This window comes from Equus przewalskii, chromosome 14 (genome assembly GCF_037783145.1).
Source record: "Equus przewalskii isolate Varuska chromosome 14, EquPr2, whole genome shotgun sequence".
NCBI classification, from domain to species: domain Eukaryota; kingdom Metazoa; phylum Chordata; class Mammalia; order Perissodactyla; family Equidae; genus Equus; species Equus przewalskii.
In genome coordinates, this window is record NC_091844.1 from 32,786,724 (window position 1) to 32,809,195 (window position 22,472).

The 22,472-nt window shown below is 40.8% G+C and overlaps 1 protein-coding gene across 2 annotated transcripts in view; it reads right to left on the reverse strand.

Annotated features, from left to right (window-relative positions):
• The window catches only part of ANTXR1 (ANTXR cell adhesion molecule 1), a 219,151-nt gene that overhangs the window by 150,047 nt on the left and 46,632 nt on the right, over window positions 1-22,472 (reverse strand). For both annotated transcript variants that reach the window (XM_070572461.1, XM_070572462.1), the window contains exons 4-8: window positions 14,549-14,630; window positions 13,936-13,969; window positions 12,666-12,745; window positions 10,049-10,117; window positions 8,498-8,578 (exon numbers count right to left, since the gene is read on the reverse strand). In XM_070572461.1, the coding sequence (XP_070428562.1) occupies window positions 8,498-8,578; window positions 10,049-10,117; window positions 12,666-12,745; window positions 13,936-13,969; window positions 14,549-14,630 (346 nt within the window). The remainder of the gene's footprint in view (window positions 1-8,497; window positions 8,579-10,048; window positions 10,118-12,665; window positions 12,746-13,935; window positions 13,970-14,548; window positions 14,631-22,472) is intronic.

Consider the following 22,472-nt stretch of genomic DNA (forward strand, 5'->3'; position numbering starts at 1 on the left):
AAGAATTCTGAATATTTGCACAGAGTTATTACGAGCTCTTCCTCTAACATAGGCATACCTGATTTGTTTTTTTCCTAATTGCTCTGCCTCCTTCCTCAATAAACAACCAATCTTTATTTACTTGGTCATTTCCTGCTGGAGGATTTTTGCGTGTGTGTTAACAAAAGACCAGCTTCTTTTATTCATTGCTGGTAGAAGGGCCTTTTGCTTCCACATATCTTTCAGAAAGTCTTTCAGAGCATGTTCCTTGGTGTCTTATTTGTCACTAAGGGCATGTTCTGCTTTTAAGATGTCTGGAGCTTGAAGTAGGCTGGCCCACAGGTGGTAACTATCTATTGACCAATTACTTCTGTCCAGTTCTGTAAGACAAAAACCTAGAAGTTTTTCTTGACCTCACTCTGTCACCCTCCAAATCCAATATAGATTTTGCCACCTAAGTCTTGGTGATGTTACCAATGAAATATTTCTTTATTCATTCACATTTTAGTATAAATTACCGTCCTTCAGAGGACTTATCATGGTTTATAATTATATACATATATTTTTGATTGTTTGGTCACTGTCTCTTTTCCTCCTTAGACTATAAACTCTACAAGGGCAAGGATTGGCTTTGTTTTTACCTACCTCTATATCCACAATGCAGGCAATAAATAAATATTTATTGAATAAATAAATGAATAAATGGCACAGTTTCCGCATGGCCTCATAAACTTGCATTATAGCATGCTGTGTGTTGGTTTTCTTTTTCTCTGTAAATATGATCTGAGGGTCTTTTGAATACAAGGCCATATTCTGCATCTTGTAACACCTCCCTCCTCTTACTAAACACCACCATCTTTGGAGTCTGCCTTCCCAGGAGGCCTAATTCAACACCCCCATTTTCTTTAATGGCTTATATTTTTACACAGTAATGCTATAGGTGTATCATATCCCCATCTCTAAGGTCTAGACTGGGCTGCTTTGTAAAAGGACTTGATCCCTTTCCTTGGGAAAAATGTAAAGGTCTGGGTTTGGGGGATGGGGCTCAGGCTCCCACAGAAGAGCCACATAAACTATTACAGCTGATGGCAGAATGCACACTGCGTAAGTCTGGGGACCACTGCTTTAGAAAAGGCCAGGCAGCTTGGGACACACAACGGGCTCATCCATGCCTTTAGGACTGTCGATGTTGCCCTATGGATTTTAAAACTATTTGATCTCTAATAAAATGTAAAAAAAAAAAAGATAGTCACCTTTCCTAACTAAATTCCGCTCCACACTTAAAACCAATAGGCATCCCTATTGTGAACTATGAACATGATCCTAGATCCATGTCACAGAATCTGAATTTAAAATAAAAACTACTGTTACACACACATCTTTCTGGGATTCATGTGTTATTTTATGTATACTCATAAATTATACCAAATAAATATGCTAACATGAAAGAAACACATTTTTTAGGAGTCACTGAATTTTAGACAATAATGCTTTTCCACAAAACATGCAAAATTGTTTTTCTAAGGGGGGCACCCAGCTTGCTAAATAAATGCTACTCTCCTCTCGGTTAGTTTCACACTCAATGAGCATCTGATGTGGAGAAACGTAGGAAACAGATTCTGAAACTGAGGAAGCTCGTTTTTGTTCTATGAAACACTTTCCTCTCCTGTTTTCAGAAGGAAAGTTCAGATAGCTGTGAACTCCAAAACGTGGTTTATTTAGTAAGATGAGCTTGTTGACCTCCTGAATATTGGCAAAGGCAGTGGCCCTTCTTGGGAGCTGACCCCGTGGCGTTTTATTGTTCTAAATTCTGCTATTGCTGTTCCGTGGGTCTTACCAGATTCCTAGATATCAGAGGAGGGCCTGGAAGGCGAGTGGGTGACCTGAGGATTAACTGAACATGCCCTCCTGCAATCTTTGTAGCCTCTTCAAGCTACGGGAATTTTTCCTTACAGTTGGACTTTTTAATAAGCTGAATAGAAATAATAGCTTAGTTTAAATGCCTGGCCTGAATGCCTGCAAAGTCTGAGTCTAATTAATGACTGCTGAGGCAAACGATTTTTTAAAAAGATTTTGTGCTCACTATGGAAACTACAATTGATTCTATTTATGTTTTCAGGCCTGCTCTTATGAATGGAGCCCCAAATACCATCTTTCACAGATACAAACATGGAAGAGAGGGCAGGGAAAGGACTGAGGAGATTTTACAAGAAACAGAGCCACAAAACTGCCCACCTTGTCCCGTAGGCCAGGCAGTCCTCTAGGCTGCTTTGTAAAGAATAAATATGCACGGCACGGTGGTGGACCCCACGGGAAATACGACAAATGGGGCAGTCTCTGTGATTACACAATTTAGCATCTGACCTGGAGGAATGGCATATGGCATGAAAAAGATCCAAGTGCAAGGAGTGGTTCCAACAATTGATGCTGCTGCCGTTCAAGGCAGGGAGAGCTTATGGTGGAAAAGAGACCAGGGCAGGCTCTGTGGAGAAGACTGGATCAGGGCCTTGAGACAGGATTCAGATGGGGCAAAGGAGGAGAAGGGGGTTTCCTTCAATCACAAAGAAGTCTGACTTAAGAGAGGGGTCTGCTGAAATGGGCCTCCTCCTCTGCTAGCTCTGGAAAGAGGATTAGTAAAGACAAGCACTGTCCAGGAACATGGTCATGTGATACAGATTTTGATTGGAGGAAACCCCCTAGCAGTTCCTAATGGGGTCCTGGAAGAGTAGTTGGGATGGAAGGCCTGGGAGACAGGCTTTGCTTCTTGTCGTAGCTTTGATAGGGCCTGGGCCAGACTAGGAGCTACACTTGTATCACTTTCCCATGAGTGGAAGAGTGAAATCAGCACAGGATATGGTTTTCATAAATAAAATAAATATGTATACACCATGGAATAGATTTATTCCTCAGTTTCGCTGATCTTACAGCTTTCTTGACAACCAGGATGTTCATACCGAAACTTGTAAGAAATCCTTGCAAACATAGTTGTGTTTGCTCAATACTTGTTTTTGTTGATCAAACCTGTAGGAAATTCTATGCCCTGACTCACTCTGGCATTAATAGGAAGCTCAACGTAGGCTTAAATATTTATTCTGAGAAATGCTCCTAGATGGAGATGGCTTGGTGCCAGTAACTGGTTCTCCTTCTCGTGGACGGTGTGCCTGGTTCCAGGCACCACCCTCAATTGCACCCGAAGTGGGGACAGACAGCTTAGGGTAGGAATTGACATCGTGGTAACCAGGCCAAGTGTTGGGATGCAAAGCTACAGACCCATTTCAGTGTTATCTGAACTCAGCTTTCATGCAGGTTTCCGTTTCACTGCCTGAAGCACTTTTGAAAAGGCAAACAAGGACCCAGGAGCCTTGCTGGACATTTGCTTCCTATTTTCGCTTGAGGGCTGGCGCTGCATTCACCAGTTGTGGTCAGTAGAAATTCCCCGAAGAAGCCACAATAAGAGAAGGCAAAGGAATAGTTTCTTCCTTTACAGTTTTACTGGCTTAAAGGGCTACAATCTTCCAACCATCCAAATTTTGCCTTATAATTTTATCAACCATATTCTGCAAAAGCAAGTAGGAATTCTGTGCTCAGAGGTAGAGGCCTGAGCATGTGTAGAAGGGAAGACGTTCCTTTCAGCCTGTCAAGCTGCCAGCTTCTCATGATGATGGAATTTCACCTATCGAGCAGAAACTGAGATTTTCAGAGGCACTCTCCACCCAGTAGCAAAAGGCAAAGAGATCTCCGGCCCACCCATGGTGCACTCAGGTCAGACCACGTGGGTTCTGGTCTTGCTTCTACTGTAACTGTGTGAACTGAGTCAAGCCATTTCCCATTTTCGGTCCTTGGTGTCTTCTCTGAAATGGAGCGACCTCCTGGCCTGCTCACATTATTCAGTAGAGTACTGTGGTCATTCACATCACGGGCGTTAGAGACACACCTGGGTCTATTCTAGATCCCTGCCCACTGCCATGTGGCCTTGGACAAGTTAGCTAATCTCTCTCTTCTTATAGTGTCTACTTCTGTAGAAGGGGTAACAATATCTACATTAAATGGTGGTCTTGAGAATTTGATGAGGTGACTATGTAAAATGATTTGCACAGTATCGAGCACCTAAGAACTCACTAAATGATGGCTTTTCTTATTTTTATCTTCCTGAGGAATTAGAGGGAGGAGAAAGCATGGGCTCTGGAGTCAAGGAACTGGGTTCTAACCTGCTCTCCCCCTCAGAGCTGTGTGTTCCTGGGCATGTTATCTGAGCTTCAGTTTCTTCATCTGTAAAATGAGAGTAATATTTCCTTCAGAGGGTTGTTAACGATTTTTAAATGAGATAAAGGAATAGTGTTTGGCCCCCAAGTAAGTTACTCAGAGCTCTTGATTTCTTTCTGCCTTTTCCCTATGTCTCACTGATGAGAGACTAAAATGGAAAAGAAGGGAGAGCACTTTGAAAAGTAACACATTATACAAATCTGACCCATAAGTCCTTCTTCCTTAAAGTAGAGAGGATTGAGGAACAGTGAGAGGACCAGAACACGGGAATCAGACTGAGAAAGCAGAGAATCCTGGGACTCGAAAAATCCAGGCCCTGGAGAGTCAGCTGGTAAACCAGTGGTGATTTTTAATTTTCTCAAACATTCACGGCCGCATATTGTGGAAACAGCAGGATCTCTGGAGCCAGACCTGGGTTCAAATTCCCCACACCACTATTATGATTGGGAAGACTTGGGGCAGTTTATCCAAACTTCTTGAACCTCAGTTTTCTCACCTATAAAATGGGGATAATAAGCCCTTCTTCAGAGAGTGGTTGTGGAAGTGCCTAGCAGAGGAGTTGGTGGAGAGAAGATGCTCAATGAATCATAGTGATTTTTCTTCTCACAGGCCTCACTACTGTTGATCCTGAGTGTTTATTTATTCGTCATCTATAGCGGATATGCATAAAACGCCACCATTGCAGATTCCCTGAGAGTCTTGATTTCAAGCATGATTGTTCTGTTGTCAGACTTTGTATCTGGCTATAGTTTCCACTGCCTTAGAGTAAAATACCATGGCCTTCCAGTTCCCCATGAGTTAGCCTCTGCTGGCTTCTTCACCTCATCTTCTGCCATTCTCCACCTCAAGCACTCCTCTTCTGTCACTCTGCTATGCACCATCTTAGGGCTGTGCTTTGCCAGGCATTTCCTATCCATGTTCTTCCAATGAAGAGTTTCATTTCATCCTGCAGGTCATCTCTTCAGAGGAGCCTGGTTCTTTGTCAATCCCTTTACCCTTCATCTCAGTAGTATGTTGCTTCTTTTATGCCATTTATCACAATTTTAATTACACATGTTTATTTACTTGCTTGTTTTTATGTGTCTTTCCCACTAGATTGTAAGTTTCACCAGGGCAGGGTCTCCATCTGCTTTTCTTGTGACTCAATGGCAAGAGTCTTTCATAAAAGGTTTTCAAGGAGTCAATAAATATTAGCCCCTGCATCTTGATTTGGGATTTAAAAATACAGTCACTATGGGCCGAAAACTTTATGAACCATTTGAGCTTATTGAAAGCTGCTCTGCACTCCTATCTTTGATAATTAAGCCTGGTCCTATTTTATTATGAGAAAATAACCATCCCCAAAACAACATCCATGGGAACAAGCTAGAATAGATGCTTCAGATGGGGGAAAAAAATGAGAGCTTTCTTTTCAGTATCCAGAAGGAGAAATGACCCTACTTCTTAAAAATAGTTAGTCAGCTTTTAGGCCATAATTATGTCTGTCTGACTTTAGAAAGACGAGCCCTGCTATGCTTGTCCCTGTTTCTCTGTCCAAGCAAATGAATTAACAACTGCCATAAACATGGGTTTCAAGTATTGGAAGGATCAAAACCACTAGCATAACTCCCAGATAAAAGCTCGCAAGAATGTTATCATTCAGCTAAAAGTTTGGAAACTGAAGTCTCAAATTATTTTTTTTCCCCTTTTTGGGAGACTATTTCCCTAAAATTTCTTAAACATTTTTGGAGTTATTTCCATCCTGGAGTGGGAGAGCTTTAAAAACATCTGGGCTCATGTTGAGCTTGGGTGAGTTGCTGAGGTTGAAATATTCAAGGACAACACTGATTTATGCAGATGAAAGTATTCTAATTATTTGGGTAGGAACCAACTCTTCAATGATGGAGGCACATGGCTCATGAGAACCTTTGGACAGATAAGAGTTGTCCCCGTTCAGAATCCAGCCATTTGACGGCAGGACTTCTGTGGTAGCCTCAGGATGGGGCTCCTACCTCAGGGTCTCTCTAGTCTCCTCCTATATACACGGACATTGCCATTGGATTTCCTTCTTAAATATCACTTTTTAGATGTTCAAAATGTTTCAGTGATTACACCCACTAAGTTGGAGTCAAAACCTATTCAAGGCTCTTGTCAATCTTGTTCCAACCCAATGTCTAGGCTTATTTCCCCTTACTCCTGAATCCATCCCAAATTCTCCCACCAGGCAGATAGGTATTATTATTACTATTGTCCTTGGAACATACTTTGCTTTCTTCCAGCCTTCAGGCTGAGGTCACGTCATCTCTTCTCTGATGCGACCCATCACCTTTCTTGGTTTTCAGGGAGTCAGGTCTGCCCCATCTTCTCATGAAGGCTCCATCCCAGAATAATCCACCTCTGAACTTCCAAAGGGTTCATGATCAGCCCCCAATCCTGGGGTCAATCATGTTTTGCACCATTTGGGTGTTGTTTTATATGGCTATTGCAGTTCTTGTTGCTTATATTTTCAGTAGGCCATCTGACCTCAGAAATTTTTTAGAGCTGGGGTCCCTCACCTGGGGATCCATAATGGGGACTGATACTTCTCTATCCTTTCAATAATTTCCACTTTCTGGTTAAGGTAGTTTGAGTGTGTTTCTGTTCCCTGCAAACAAACACATCTTGAATAAGACAACTGTCATCCGTACATATTTAAGATAGGTGTTCCCAACCTGAGGTCTTCACAATTCTGAAAACCAAAGGTCACATATTTCTGTGTTCTAAAAGTATACCTGTGGCACTTATTAAAAATGGCAGATTTAAAAGATGCAGATTCTTTGGCTACTTTCCATACTGACTGTAATAGAATCTCTTAGGGATAGGACCTGGGAATGAGCATTGTTAAAAGATTCCGAGGTGATTTTTATGCATATTCAAGAAAATTTAGAGAATCAGGGGGAAACTAAAATTAATGTCCCTCAGATGATGGGGAAGGGAAGTGGAAGAGAAAATAATTCATATGCCTGGAGTACCTATTCTGTGCCTGGGAAAATATTAGGTATTTTCACCAATGTTATTTTTGTAATCTTCGAACAAGCCTATGATGTAAGTCTTATCATCAATTCCTTTTTACAAATAAGGAAATAAGTGAAATAACTCATCTATGGATCTATAAATGGTAAGTCGCTGGGTTAGCATTTAACCTCTGGGATGACCAGCTCCAAAGTTCTTACTTCTCACGTGGCTTCCCACTCTGCCGGACTTCTTAGCAAACCTTGGAGGGAGAGGGAACGTGAAGGCACAGCCATGTGAGAGGTTTCCTAGGTCTGTCTCGGAGAGCTGGGCAGATCCTGAGCCCATGGCTAGTAGCTCCTGGATCAAGACCCCTTGACAACTTAAGAGCTCTGAATTTGCATCGGGACCCCGAGTCTACAGCCTGGTGGGCTCCAACTGGAGAAACCACTGGCCGTCTGCCTGGTCACAAAACCTAAAGGTGGAGGCCGCAGCGCCTCTGGACTTCATTGTAGGTGCAGCACACACACTGGCCTTCTGGCTGAGGCTTTAAAGACCAATAGCCCAGCTGGACCAAGGGCCTGGCCTGTGCATGGAAGGTGGAAAAGAGAGGCCCTGGAAGCCAGCGTCCTATTCACTGATAGGAAAGGGGTGATAAAAGATCATTCATGTGTGAGGAATTGTTCTGTCCCATCCTGGCTGGGATGGAAAGGAGAGCTGGTGAGACTGTGCAAACCCTGGAGAACACTGAAGCCCTCATATCTGGGGATTATAAATCTAAAGCAGTAGTTCCATTAAAAACACCTGGCAAGATCTTAAAAATCCTGCTCCAGATGATTTCATCGGGCAGCCAAAGAAGAGTACCACTGGTTGAAAGTGCCTCCAATGGCCAAGTGATACAGGTTGAGCCAGCAAACGCTCTGAAGGCAGCCTGCGCTCAGACGTGGTTGGGAAAGCTAAGGTCCGTCAAGTCCACACCATCAACCACAGTCTTTCCAGTATGAAACCTGGGGGCCGCCTGAAGTTTGGCTCACTGACAGAGCAGGCTTCCCTTCATTTTTAATTTTCCATTGTAGGATAGAAGTGGCAAAGGAGAATGAGAAAAAGAAACAGGAATCAAAAGCAGGAGGGAGAAGTGGGATGTGACAGATACAAAGATATACCAAGGAATGTTCTCTCAAGCAGAAAACCACCAGCCCCAGAGAGCTGGAATTGGGGTATTGATAACGGATCAAGGGGCGGAAGATGCCCGAGTGTCCAGTCTCAGACGAAGTGCTCTACTCACTGAGTGGATGATGCCTTGCAAAGCCTGAAAGCCATCATTTACAGGAAACACATGATCCTTACTGTCTGCAATCCGGGCCAGCTGAGAACACAGTAAACACACATACATGGAGACGAGTCAGGCTTGGACATGGAGAACTGAGGAAAGCCTCTGGATCCAGAGGGCTCCATCACTTTTAGAACCCAGAGAACTTGAGGCCTCGGAACGCAGGGCCTCACTGAAAAGCCCTCAGTAATAACGAGCTTACCAGAGGCCTCTCTGGAGCAGGCCCAGGGAGTCGGATCCAGTGTTCACATTTGTTTTAATACTTTTCTTCTTGGGAGCAGAGGTAAGATTGCCCTGCCAGATGAACATTTGGCCTGAGTTGATGTATTTATGGATTTGGGGGCAGGCCATTGGCTCATTTTTCTCCCATTCACCCAAATTTCTGTTGGCAACCGTATTTGAATCAAACCAACTCAAGTTTCCTTTCAGAGTAACTTCGAAAATAAATTCAGGTTTTGGTGTTGGGTGAAACCAATGAATGGGGACCCTTATCTTTCACCCAAACTGCTCATTGAGGAAAGGACCCTTGCAATTGGTTGGGCTGTTGCTGCTTTATGGAGCAGAGGATTGGAGAAAAGAGAAGCTGATCTGTGAGCTTTTCTGCTCCCAAATCTCTGTATCATTCTGTGATTGCCACAGTCATAGTTGGTGCCAGGATTTTTACTGATTGCAAAAGTAACACATAATCATTGGGAAATTTCAGAAAACCCAGCAGTGTTAAAAGAAAAAGAAAAAAAGCTATTCATTATCTATCTATCTATCCATCTATCTATCTATCAATCATCCATCCACCCATCCATCTATCCAACTGTCTATCATCTTTCCATTATTGTTAATTTGATATATGTAGTCTTTCATACTTTTCCTAGGCAAGTATACACATGTTTATTTTAAAAGTGGAGTCATCCTATTCCCACTGTTTTGTAACCCTATTTTATTCACTTAATAACATATCATGAGCATTGTCCTATGTCATTAAAATAAAAGGAAATTATGAACTACATGGAGGTACATTAATTTATGTTGTTAGCAAATGTTCACAATTTACTTATATATACTTGTACATGGTTTTTGCCCACTTGCCAATTATTTTCATTTTTTTGCTATTGAAAATGCATTGCATTTTTAATGAGAGAAAAGGGATGTTTGCCATTTAAATAAGAAAATCAGATTCGTTAAATTAATTTAAAAGCAAAAAAACAACCAACAAGTTTTCCAAGTTAATTCAGATCTGTTTTGACACCTTGGCAATTTACCATCCACCAGGGAAGTCAACCAAGAAAGAATGTTGCCCAGGTGGTCTTTGTTAAAGACCCTGAAGTGCATCAGCAAATGACTTCACATCCCTTACAGATACAATAATTCCCTTCCTGCTTAGCATTTCTGGAAAAATGATCTATCTAAGGGGTATTTATGCGGCTGATGCGCCCTCTGCACTGAATGCACGTGTTTTCTATCATTCACCAGCTTAGTGTGCTCCCAAAGCTGAGGAACCCGCCATCATACCTGTGTTTCATTGAAATCCTTCACACCGACACAGTAAACAATTGCACCAAGATCTCGGGATCTGTTAGCCTGGGTCAATGAAAGAAAAGACATTAGAGAGAGAAGCAGCGGCAACCATACTCCTTTTGGATGAGCCAGACTAGCCTCGATGATCAGGTATTTACTGAGCACCTACTGTGTGCCAGGTACCAGGAACCACAACCACGAGAGGACAATCCCTGTCCCCGAGGAGCTCATACTCTAGTGAACATCACACTCTAATGTAATTCATGGTGGACATGAGGGGAGCGATTAGTCTAAGGGGAAGTGTTGAGAAAGATTCAGAGAAGTAGAGTCTTGATGACGGGTTTTGAATGATGAGGGGAGGAAACTGTAGGCTAAGTCATGTTAAATATTCTGGAGAAATGATTATCTTTTCTATTCCTCTGATGGGTTTTTATCGACATACTTTTCAGCATGGTATAACAGAAAGGAAGGAACCTTTGGAACCTGATATACCTGGGTTTGCTACCTGGCTTTGCTCTGTAAATCTCATTTGGGATTAAACGAGATAATATATGAGAGCTCCTCACACAAGGCCTAGAACAATGCAGATGCTCATAATTGCCAGGATTCTTTGTGAATGAGGTCTTTTTCATCCCCATAGAATATATTGGTATAATGGTATGGTAATTATGATCCATATTTGAATAGGTGAACCCATCACCTTTTCTACAATTAAATATTGAAAGGGGAAAATAATGAATTACATCCAGGTTTTGGCTTGATTTGAATATTTGATTTATTAAAGGCTATGATAGCTGATTTCCAGGTTCTTCTGTGTCTCAGAATAGAGTACCAAAATTGGAAATCCTTGGCATATACAGTAGGTGCTTAATAAATAATTGATAGTAAATATATGGTAGGCGCTCAATATATGCATATCGATTTGAATTTTTCCCCCTCTCTTAGTACTCAAACCCACCTGTGTCTAACATTAAATTTTAGGAGGGAGAGAAGAATATATCTTTTTTCCTTCCTCTGAAAAATATTCCTTGCTGCTTTCAGGATAAAACAAACTTTTAGACACAGTCCAGCCCCAGCCTTATCTGCAGCAACTTCGGTTACTCTTCTTCTCCAGTTAGGCTTTATATAGAATTATCAAAAATGGAAATGTTCATTTTCTTTATATCTTGAGCTTTATCTTTTTTTTTTGGAGTCTCTTTCTATTGGCATTGGCACGCCAAATATTTTCCCAAGTTTGCATGTGCCATACCTAAAATTCTTTTCTACTAACCCCTATTTTAAGCCTCTGACACCCATCATTTATTTTATATTCAGTTATTTCCTTATTAGGGTTTTTACTTTATTTGGCAAATAAATCGCTTCACATTCCCATTATATAGTGAATTTCAACTTTAGAATACAGAAATATATTATTTTCCAAATGCTCAGGGAGTGTCTGCCATTTTTTATTTGTGTGTTGCCCCACTGTGAATTATCCTTTGTACTAGTTAGAGGTACAGGGGAAGTAATGTCTTCACTTACATGATTTCCTCATGCCCTTTACCAGCTGGGGCTTCAAAAAGCCGAACGCTATTACACGGTAAGACCCAAGAGGGCAGCAACTGTGTCCTACTCATCTCTGTGTCCTTAGTGTCCAGCAAAGTGCCCAGCAGGTGCCAAGCTCTCAGTTAACACTGAGTGAATGACTTAATGAATGTCTACTTTTTACTTGCTAGGGGAGCTGAATTTAAATTCAGTAGTAGTCAAGAGCTTGAGGTAGGAGTATCGCTCTGATTGACTTCTCCCCCAGAGGCCTCCCTCATTGCCTGTCTTCTTCCCTCCTACGGTTCTTTCTAAGTTGGCCTGAGTGAGCCTTTGTTACTAACGAGGGCTCAATACATTCCCAAGCTGCCCTGGTTTCCTTGGGCCAATTATACTTATAGCTCAAATCTAACACTTGAAAGGAGTTCCTGAAAATAAACATTACTTTCCAATTTTTGAACAAACCTCTTTTTCTGAATCTCTTTACACAAATTGAAAGCTTCATTTAAACAGAATTCTTTCACTTGTTTTGAGGAGTACTTTTTGAGAACATAAAGAAAAGGAAAAAGAAATTTAAAGGAGAGATTGCAATCGACTTTGCCACCAATTGATGTTCAAGTTTGGTTCTTAGAGTGAGAATCTCAACGATTCATGCATGACAAAATTGGCTCTTACATATTTCAAGTAATTCTTTCCCTTCCTCTTGTTTTTAGTAGAAAATATGAAGGAAAATGGAGGAAAAATGGTACCAGTGTTTTTCCTTAAAGTGATTTATAGTATTTTCAAACGGTTAGATCAATATAGTGCTTTCAACAAAGGCATGGTAGGTATTTTTTATCCCTCAAAACACAGAGTAATATGCAAATATTTTTAAAAGGAAAAACTGTCTACCATGTCTGAGACTTGAAAATTCACTTTAAAAATTAACCATTACTATTACTTTTTACATACGAAACACTATTTCATCCAGAGATTTTACAAAGAATACTTATCATTTTGCCTGAGTAGAAAGACTGCAACCCACTTCAGAAGGAAAAAGCTCTGTTTCTATGTCTGTGTTTAGACAGAGAAAGGCCAGGCCATCACTTACCTCCCTCTCTGAATAGAAAAAGAGATCTTCATGGAGTTCTCCATCAGTCAGAGCAATGATGACACTGGCCGTCCTGTATCCTGCTCAACACAACACAGGCCCACTCAGTCCATCCTGCTGTACCACGGGAAGCCCCTTCTCAGCCCTGGGAATCGATTTCTCATAAACTCAACCACCCGAGGTCAATATTCTGAGAATCAGCAACCTTTCTTTCACGCGAGGAAGCAAGTCCAGCATGAAGAAGAATGTCGGGACAGACAAAAAATGGCCAAATCTGGTGCAATGGTCGATGGACCAATAGCTGGGAGTAGCTCCAGTGAATCAAATGTGATTATTTTCTAGTAATGGTCCATGTGATTGTCACCAAGGTCTGAGAGCAAACTCCACCACCTGGGCAGTTCAGGGGTCCTTCTCAGACTCTGTAGTGACCACATGCACCACCCTTTGAAGAGTTTGGCAAAGCGTAATGGCCATCATGATTTATGAGCTGACTGGAAGTTCTTACAGTAGTTGGCAAAACCTACTAGAATTCCTTCAGTGATTTTTAGACTTCCAGTAACACTGCTGAAGGTTGATTTTTATATTAACAAGTGTTGGTGTTGATACTGGTCTGTTCTACTTGTTGCATTTAGAATGAAATAGGAAGTGGACACCTCTACAGGCCTTGGGAAAAAAATCTGCACTGTCATATTAAATCTCTTTTAAGAAATTTGTCTCAGATAAAGAAATGCTACCCATGAAAGACACTGCAGTAATAATAATAATAGCTAGATTATTAATAATAATCAAATTATTTCTATGTGCTAGTTATTCTATTGAGTATATTTTAGGCTTTTTTTTTTTCATTTGAATGGTATCTTAACCTTGGCATCATATCCAATTACAGTAATGAAGAGACTTGGAGCTCAGAGAAGGACAAGAAAATTAAATTTGACATAAAAATACAAGACTTTACTAACCCATCCAAGTATTTACTAATTTAATGAATTCAACATGCAGAACTGTTCATGGGCATTACAGATTGTGGCCCATAATGGGATCTTAATTACTTTTATGTAACTTTTCTTGGCATCAACAGGACAATAAGATTTGATCTGGTATGTGTTGTTTTTCTATGCATTCCTTCTTTGTGATGAAGTATGTGTCCAAGAATTATAGACAATATCATATCTGTCTTCTGAAGCATGAAACTACTGAGGCATTTTTTCAGAAGTAAACACAGGAAAAAAAGTTAAACAGTTTATAATGGTAATTCATAATATGGTCTTACCTTGACTGTTTTCATAGTAAATCTGCTCACTGGCCTGAAAAACAGGTGAAAGAGTCATTAGACATATAGCCACTGTTTGCCCTTCCAGATACCATATTGTGGCAGTGGGCTCTGGTGTTGGAGATGCAGCCATGGCTCAGTCTTGATTCTTTATGTAACTCACCCAGGCTTCACTCACATACCAATGGATGACATTCATCTAAAGTTGCCCTGACATTTAACTAACATACTTGTGAACTTGGATCAATGTCTTCTCATAGACGGACACTTATTTTCCTTAAGGCTGAAGTCACTGAAATTCTGTCTGGACCACTGAAGCACCATACAGAAAAGTTCACCCTGGGGAGGAGGGGACTTGCATGATTCATGAGTGCCAGCCAAGCATTAGTTAACAAACCCTTCATCAGTTCGGGGAAGGAGCAAGCAAAGTCATTTCATCGTTCTTTTGGACAGAATTATCAGCGTACAAGCTTATGGGAAAAATTTTTTTCACTGTCTTGCCATTGAGTGTTATTCAGTTCCCTTCAGACATATGCCTTATCTCATCAGCCATCCCTGTGTTGATGTTTCCCTATCACGCTTTACATTTGGTATTTAAGACTGTTATAATTACCCTTTGAAATCCTTCATGCATGTAAGTGTCTCCACCTGGCAGAACCTTCTGTAGTTCTTCTAAGCCTTGACGGATCTGTTCCCTGAAAGCCAAAGACACCCTGTTAGTCTTATTGGAACATTTTTTACTTTGCTGTTGACGGTCATAGGCATTAGTCTTTTTCTTATTTCCGCGGACACTGCTATCTTGCCCCAACAGTTCCCCAAAGCCCATCCAAGGGAAAGTCTGTGCAGTACGTTATCCATTCAGATCAGCCACAGCATAGGATGGGTGAGATTTAAGGACCGAGGGAAAAGACCCTTCTGCACGAAGCTCCATCTGCTTGTGAAAGTTTTCCATTCCCTTAACAGGACAAAGTTTTCATTCTACACTGGAAATCAGTCTTCAAATGCAACTGCTCCTGAGGGGACACAGCAACGGAGGCACCTTTATATCAAGAAGCAAATGGCTCATGTGAGCCAGAAAGAGGCAAGTACCCAGAACCCAGGGCAAGGCCACCACAAGGACCGCAGGTGGGAGGGGCAGCCGTCGGAGCAAACGCTGCCACCCGCACGGCTGTGCCAAAGGAAACCGTGTAGTCAGCTTTGAAAATAAAAGCCCAGGCAATCTACGCTTTCCAGGACAACCAAGACTGCTTTCTGTGGGCTGGTGCCTGTGTTTTCTTTCTCTGGTTGTTCAAGGTGCCGAGAGGCAGGAAGAGGAAGTGGGTTACGGCATTGGGAGAGTGTGATGGCAGTGGGAAATGTGAATGATTTGGGGACCAAATAGAACCTTTGTGGATCATTCTCTTTGGGATGTAAGATGTCCACATCCATGTTTCTGTCTTTTAAATAGCTCCATGTTGTGCCAAAAAGGGCAAGAAAGTGTAAATTCCAAAAAAGACATTAACCTTATTCATAAACTGCAAGCCTGTGAAAGGATTTGAAATTACCTTCCTCCCACTGGGGTCTCTTTAGTGGCAGAGAGTAGACGTGTACTATTTCAATTATGAAAGGAAGGTTTTTTTGAATAGGGAAAAACCCGGACATTTGAGTATGGCCTTGTTCAAAGATTTCTGATTTCATCCTCACACTGACCACTCAAGGTGGGTAGTATCACCCTCACATTACAGATGACAAAACTTAGGCTCAGAGAGGTTAAGCAGGAGAGCGGAGACTTGAAGTCAGATCCGTCTGACTCAAAATGGCTCAACTCTGCCAAGCAGCCTACCAGCATAAAACAGTGCTGAAGAAGTGGGCAGTTTTCAAAAACACGTGAACTAGTGAAGAGCAACGACAATTTCTAACACTGAATATTTACCTTCTGCCAGACAACTGACTGCTTAAAACAGAAATAATAACACCCTATTCTGCAGTTTGTTACATATGTAAAATATATGACAATAATATCACACAGGATGAGAGGGGATTATATGTAAGTATAATATTAAAGGGTTCTTCCATCATATGAGAAGGGGCACAATATTAATTTATGTTGGCCCGTTTTAAAATAAAAATAAATATCATAATCCATAGAGCAACTGCTAAAATGAAATGAAAGAGAAGATGTTACTATAGATCCTACAGATGTTAAAAGAGAATAAAGGAATATTGTGAAAAACTTTATAGAAGTAAGTTCAACAATTACAAAGGAAATGAATAAATATCTGTGCATGCTATTGTATATAAATTATACCTCACTAAAAAAATACATAGAAAATGATCTCTTTCGTCTACTGTAGTACCTGGAACATTATAGTCATTCAACAAATATTTACTGAAGAGGGGAGAGGAGGGAACAGACATCTCCACTGCTAATCATCCTGGGAGGAGGTCAATGTTGGGGGCAGCATGAGCTTCACTTGGCCATGTGGAGGGCAGTGAGGTAGCAGGTGACCTGGTAATCGACCCTAGGTCTGTGCCCATGGGGTGGTTATAAACCATTCTCTGTTGTTCTTCTTTACATTATCCCCAATATTTCAATAAAACCCATCAGAAGGCACAGTTTAATTTCAACTTTATTGTTTGATAATGAGAAAGGACATATATCTGTCCTTTCAGATTTCACTCATGTGCATTAGAAGGAGGGATAAAGATGAGAGCAGTGTCACCCACCGAGGCCACCATTGGGAGGAGAGAAGGTGACATGAGCACTCACCCGGCAGAGGGCAGCTTTGCCCTGCAGGTTGGCAGTTTCATGAAGGTAACGGTAGTGACAAGGTGGCATGAGGGTGAGGCTGAGATATGAGAATGAGACTGGGATAGGAAAATCGGGGTTTGTCTTGAGCACCGAGAGATGGCACCATGGAACCCTTCAAAATAGTTGGGGGGTGCTATGGAGGAGGGGGCTAATTTCTGACAATTAGGTGGGAGGAGATTACGCATTAAAAGTAAATGTGAGGAAAAAAAAGTAAATGTGGTGTTATCTTTCGTCATGGGCTAGCCAAGTCTGGGACAGTTTGGTAACACTAAAACTAGAACATTGTGTTAAGACTGAAGCTTAAAAAAGAGGGTTAAAAAAGGCATATTGGGGGTGTGGAAAAGCTTCCTTGGCTTCACTGTATTTTTTCCTGCCAAATAAAGTCTGGGAACTGGGGTGTTTTCTCTAAACCTACTTCCTTTTCTTTACAAGTTTTTTCTTGAGCTTTCTATTTTTTTGGTTTCAGAACAAGCAAAGGCTGTTTTGGAGACTGCCCTTATCCTTGGTGCTTTGTGTCTGGCAAGATAAGAACTCACTCATCCAAGCAGGGACCGCAACCTCCCCATATACCACCCTTACTTCTCAAAAGATCAAATGACTTCTGGCCCCACGTCCCCAGTTGCTGCCCCTTTTCTAAGCATCCACAACATCTAAGCAAACAAAACAGATGGGTTCAGGGAATTGTGGGTCTGTTTTAATTGTGGGACAATAGAACTATTAAAAAGGGACTGTTTTTTTTAATACTGTCCTAGAAACAGAAGAAAATTGGGAGAAAGATCTTTTAAAGGGGGTGATAAGAACCTCTCTGAGGACTTGGTTATTAACAAACGAAATGTTATCTTCCTGGGAAATAAGAGAGGCTGGGAATCCTATGAAGAGAGACTGCTATTAAAGAGTCTCCTGTTTTCCTTAGTGGTTTCACATGTTTGCCAATGTTCCTACTTAGAAGTTAAGAGTTCTCAGGTCACTTGTGTTCCTTTCGTAACCCTGGAAACACATAACGATGGGCCTACAGTAGGTGACTTGTTGTTGAATGAATGATTCCAGTTCGAATGCATCCATCCATCCATTCATTCATTTCCACAACTATTTACTGAGCACATACCATCTACCCAGCACTACACTGGTTTGTAGGGTAGGGGATGGGGACACTCAGCCACAATGTCTGCTGGACTTTAAGTTGCCCTGGGAATTTTTCTACACTTCATAAAGATTACTTTCTGGGATTCCAGTTGTGTTGCGACATTTTGATAATATTTTCTGATGAAAACATTAAAACACATCAGGAAGCTCCTTCACAAACTTTTATCTCAAGTATTCCAGCGAAACTCCTACTGCAAAATCCTTCTTGGGGTTACACAACATTTACCACATTTCCAGTCTATAAAAACAACCTCCATTACAATGCCAGAATAACCCAACATCAGCTCTGCATTGTTGACTTCTTGCCTCCTCACAGAAGAGCTTCTGTGGAACTGGACTTTTCTCAAATGTCCTGCAGTTGTTGGCTTCAGAGTCTCAACTTATATAATAAACACACATCACTATTACCACTAACGCTGCCCTCACATTTCCAGATGGCCTTAGGGCTCCCATATTGACTGCAAAAAACGTAGAGTGAACAGAACAGAAGGACAGAGATTAATCAAAGACATTTTGCTTGTGGAGTCATGAAATTCCACAACCAACTCTAATCATTTGTTTATAATAAATATGAATCATAGACTGTTTGGGACTTTTACCTACGGATAGACTAACATGATTAATGATGTCATGATGTATGTTGAAGCAAAGATCCTTTCCTATATTAGTTTTTAGTGAGGTATAATTAACATACAGTAGCCTGCACAGACATTTATTAATTTTCCCTATAATTGTTGAATTTATTTCTATAAAATTTTTCACAATATTCCTTTATTATCTTTTAACATGTTTAGGATCTATAGTAACACCCTCTCTTTCATTTTGTTTTAGCAGTTGCTCTATAGATTACAATATTCATCCTTATTTTACAACAGGCCACCATAAGTTAATATTATGCTCCTTCTCATATGATGGAAGAACCTTTTAATATACTCTCAAATAATCCCCTCTCATCCTTTGTGATATTATTGTCATATATTTTACTTTTACATATGTAATAAACTTCAAAATAGAGTGTTATTACTTAGGTCTTAAATAGTCAATTGTCTTTTTATGAAATTCAGAAAATCTTTATTATTTCTAGTATTTTTCCTTCCCTTTTTTTGTAGATCTAGTTCATACCTGGTCTCATTTACCTTCAGCCTGAAGAATTCCTTTAGCATTTATTTTTTGTAGTGCAGTTGGTGATTATTCTCTTAGTATTTTTTTTCCCTAAAAATGTCTTAATTTTGCCTTCAATTTTAAGGCTATTTTCACTGGCTATAGAATTCTAAGTTGACTTATTTCCTTTTGTCTCTTTAAAGATATTGATCCTCTGTCTTCTGGATTGCATGTGTTTTTTTCCTGATGAAAAGTAAATGATTTTCATTGCTGTTCCTCTGTTCATAATATGTCTTTTCCCCTCCCCCTCTGACTGCTTTTAAGATTCTCTCTTTATACTGGTCTTCAGAAATTCAACTTTGATGTACTTAGGTGATGTTTTCTTTGTGTTTGTCCTGCTTGGGATTCTTTGAGCTTCTTGGATCTGTGTGTGGAATACCATGTTTGGTATTTCAATTATACATCTATTAGACCACTTGATATCATCCCACAAATCATGGGTCCTGATTCATCCCCTCATAATCTTTTCTCTTCCTCTTTTTCAGTTTAAATAATTTCTATTAACTTGTTTTTAAGTTCATTAATCCATTTTCTGCAGATATTGTATTTTTCAGTTCCACAATTTTCACTTGGTTCTTTCTTTGAGTTTGTTTTTCTGACACCCATGTCTTCCTCCATTATATTCACCTTTTCCTGCAAATTCTTCACATGTTCGTAATAGTTGTTTTAAAGTTCCTGTCTGCTAATTCCAATAATTGAGACATCTATGGTTTGCTTCCATTATTGTGTTTTTCCTTGATTATGGGTCACATTTTCCTGCTTCTTCCCATGTCTCATAATCTTTTAATTTGTATTTCAGACATTGTGTATAAAAAAAGCAGTGGAGACTTAGGTATAATGTTGATTTGTTTGTTTACTCACTGCAGAGTGTAAAGCCTTTTATCTTTGTGAGCTAGGGTAGGGGCTGATTATTTAGATTCTTCCTTGAGTTAGGTTGAGCCTGGGCTGGGCCACAGCCTTAATTAGAGTGTATTCCCTGTTATTAGCTCAACTGCCAGCCTTCTGCCTTGCCCTGCCTTTGTGATCTTTTCAGTACTTGAGCTGGGAGGGAGTTAGGAGTAGCTTCACATACTTTTGCTTGATCTTTGGATTCAACTGTGGTAGGACTCCAGAATCCAAGCACCACAAGAATACATGAGATTAATGAGATTTTTCTCTACTTTTCACCAACTGTTCCACTGCTTGGAGAAATGGAGAGGTGCAGGTGAAGGGGGAGAATTGTCATGTTGAGAGATATTTTTTTTTTCATTTGGGGGGCTCTTTTGGAATAATCCATCCATCTGGCACACATTGTTGTCTAAGGCTCAGCTGGCTTTTCTTCATGCCTGAAAGATCTCTGTCCCTGGCTGACTTGCTTTTGCAATTGTCCATACCCAGGCCAGGCATCTACCTCCAAGTATGGAAGCTTCTGCAAATCTCTGCTCAGCTACAAAGGGCTTGCTTCTCTCTAATTCAGTTCATCAGTGCTTCCTGTGTGTCTGCTAGAACCATAGAAATGTATGAATTTTACTTTGTCTGGACTTTTCTGGTTGACCATGAAAGTGAAGGCTCTTCATATCCTTCTACATCCTAACCAGAAGCAGACACACTGTAAAGCTTTTTCTAAGTATTTGTGACTACACATTTGCTTCAGGTAAGGAAGAAAAACACTGCAGGCTGATTACCAGCATATAAACATGCTCTAGTATCTCTCATCTTAAGAAAATAAGTCCTCTGTGTCTCCATGTCTCCCTCTACTTATTGACCTATTTGCATTTCTCTTCACAACAAAACTTCTTGAAAGAATACTAGCTTCCTTATGTCTCTATCTTTCCTGGTGGAGTCTTTCTTCAAATGTGAAGTGATCTTTGGCTGTCTATTCAGAGCTAATCAGAGAGACCAAAAGACATGTTGGAAACTCCATGTGCACAGTGGTGCACGCCAATTGGTGAATGACCAGCTTTTGTCAACAGGCTTTTTTTGTTGAAGACCCTCAAATATCAGTGTATGTACACTTTTCCTCCTCTGAGATATTTATTTCCGCAAAGAAGTAGTTTTCAAACTCTCTCCTTAGATGTTGGATCTGGAATTGCTAAGGGGGAGGGCTGGAAATAGCAACATTTGTTATGCAGATGTCTCCACAATCTCCCATGCCTTGTGTCTGACTATGAAACCATTTTTTTGTTTAATTTTGCCAGAGAATATACTTCTCTCCTCTGGTGGAGCTGGAGAAGGGATGATTTTCAGAATGTAGAGGTGGGTGGTTCCGAAGGTTGAACAGCTCCTTAGATAAACTGTTAAATGATATTCCAGTTTTCACCCTGTAGCCCTTCCTTGTCTTTTGAAGTATCTGACAGTCCCAAGTTTTGAGCTTTCCAGGGTTCTGCAAGGCTACGAGTCTTGTTCGTCTTCAGTGTCTCCTTCTGCAGGATTGCATTTGACTTTTCTCCACACTGCTAACATCATTTGCCACTCCTCTGTCTTCATATATAGCGTTCTTATGGTTTAACTATTTCTTCGCTTCCTCAAAGATGGCCTTTCTGGCTTTGTTTCATATTCTTCTGGTTTTGGGGTGCTTTTTGTGAGAGACACGGCCAAAAAAATGCCTTTACCCCTCATTTAAAAATTGGAAGCCCTCATCTTTTAACCCATTCTGCTCTGAATTTTGTCTCCACAACTCTGCTGAAACTTCTTTTGTCAAGATCTCCAATGAACTCCACATTGCCAATCCAATGGTCACTTCTCTCACTTCATTTTACTCAGCCTCTTACAGCATCAGACACAGCTGACCTCTCCCTCAATTTAAAATGCTTTCTTCTCTTGCTTTCTATTACAGCATACTCTCGCCACCTCCCTCATCAGTTGTTCTTTCTCATATTTCTGTGTAGGCTTTTCCTTCTCTTCTAGAACTCTAAAGATTGGAGTGCCCCAGAACTCAGATCCCCCCATTCTTACACCTACACTGTTTTACAAAGTAATCACATTCTTCCCATGGCTTCAGTGTCATTCAAAGGAGCATGCACTTTGGAGGAAGATAGAATTGAATCCTAGTTCTACCACTTCCTAGGCATGTCAACTAAGTTCCGTGCACTTTAGATTTCTCCAATGTAAAATGAAGATGTGCAAGTATACGAGTTACCCACTCTCTTCCAGCTCAATCTGCATCCGATTGGATGCAGGAGCTAAAGAGTGAGCAGAAATCGAAGCTGGGCATCTGCTGGGAACTGGAGAGGCCACACCTGGCAGATAGGAGCAGTCCACGATGTGACACAGGGTCAAGTGCAGACCAGTAACTGACGTTCACTAAGAGGAGCCCATCAAGGAATTTCCAAAGGTTGCAGCCTAAGTTGGCACAAAGGACAGGAGTGATGGTTTAATCACAGGGCAATGTGATGAATTTGTCTGAACAAACTCCTCTCCACACAACTCCATTTTGGTTAGTTACTCATTTGTGCAAGGGTTT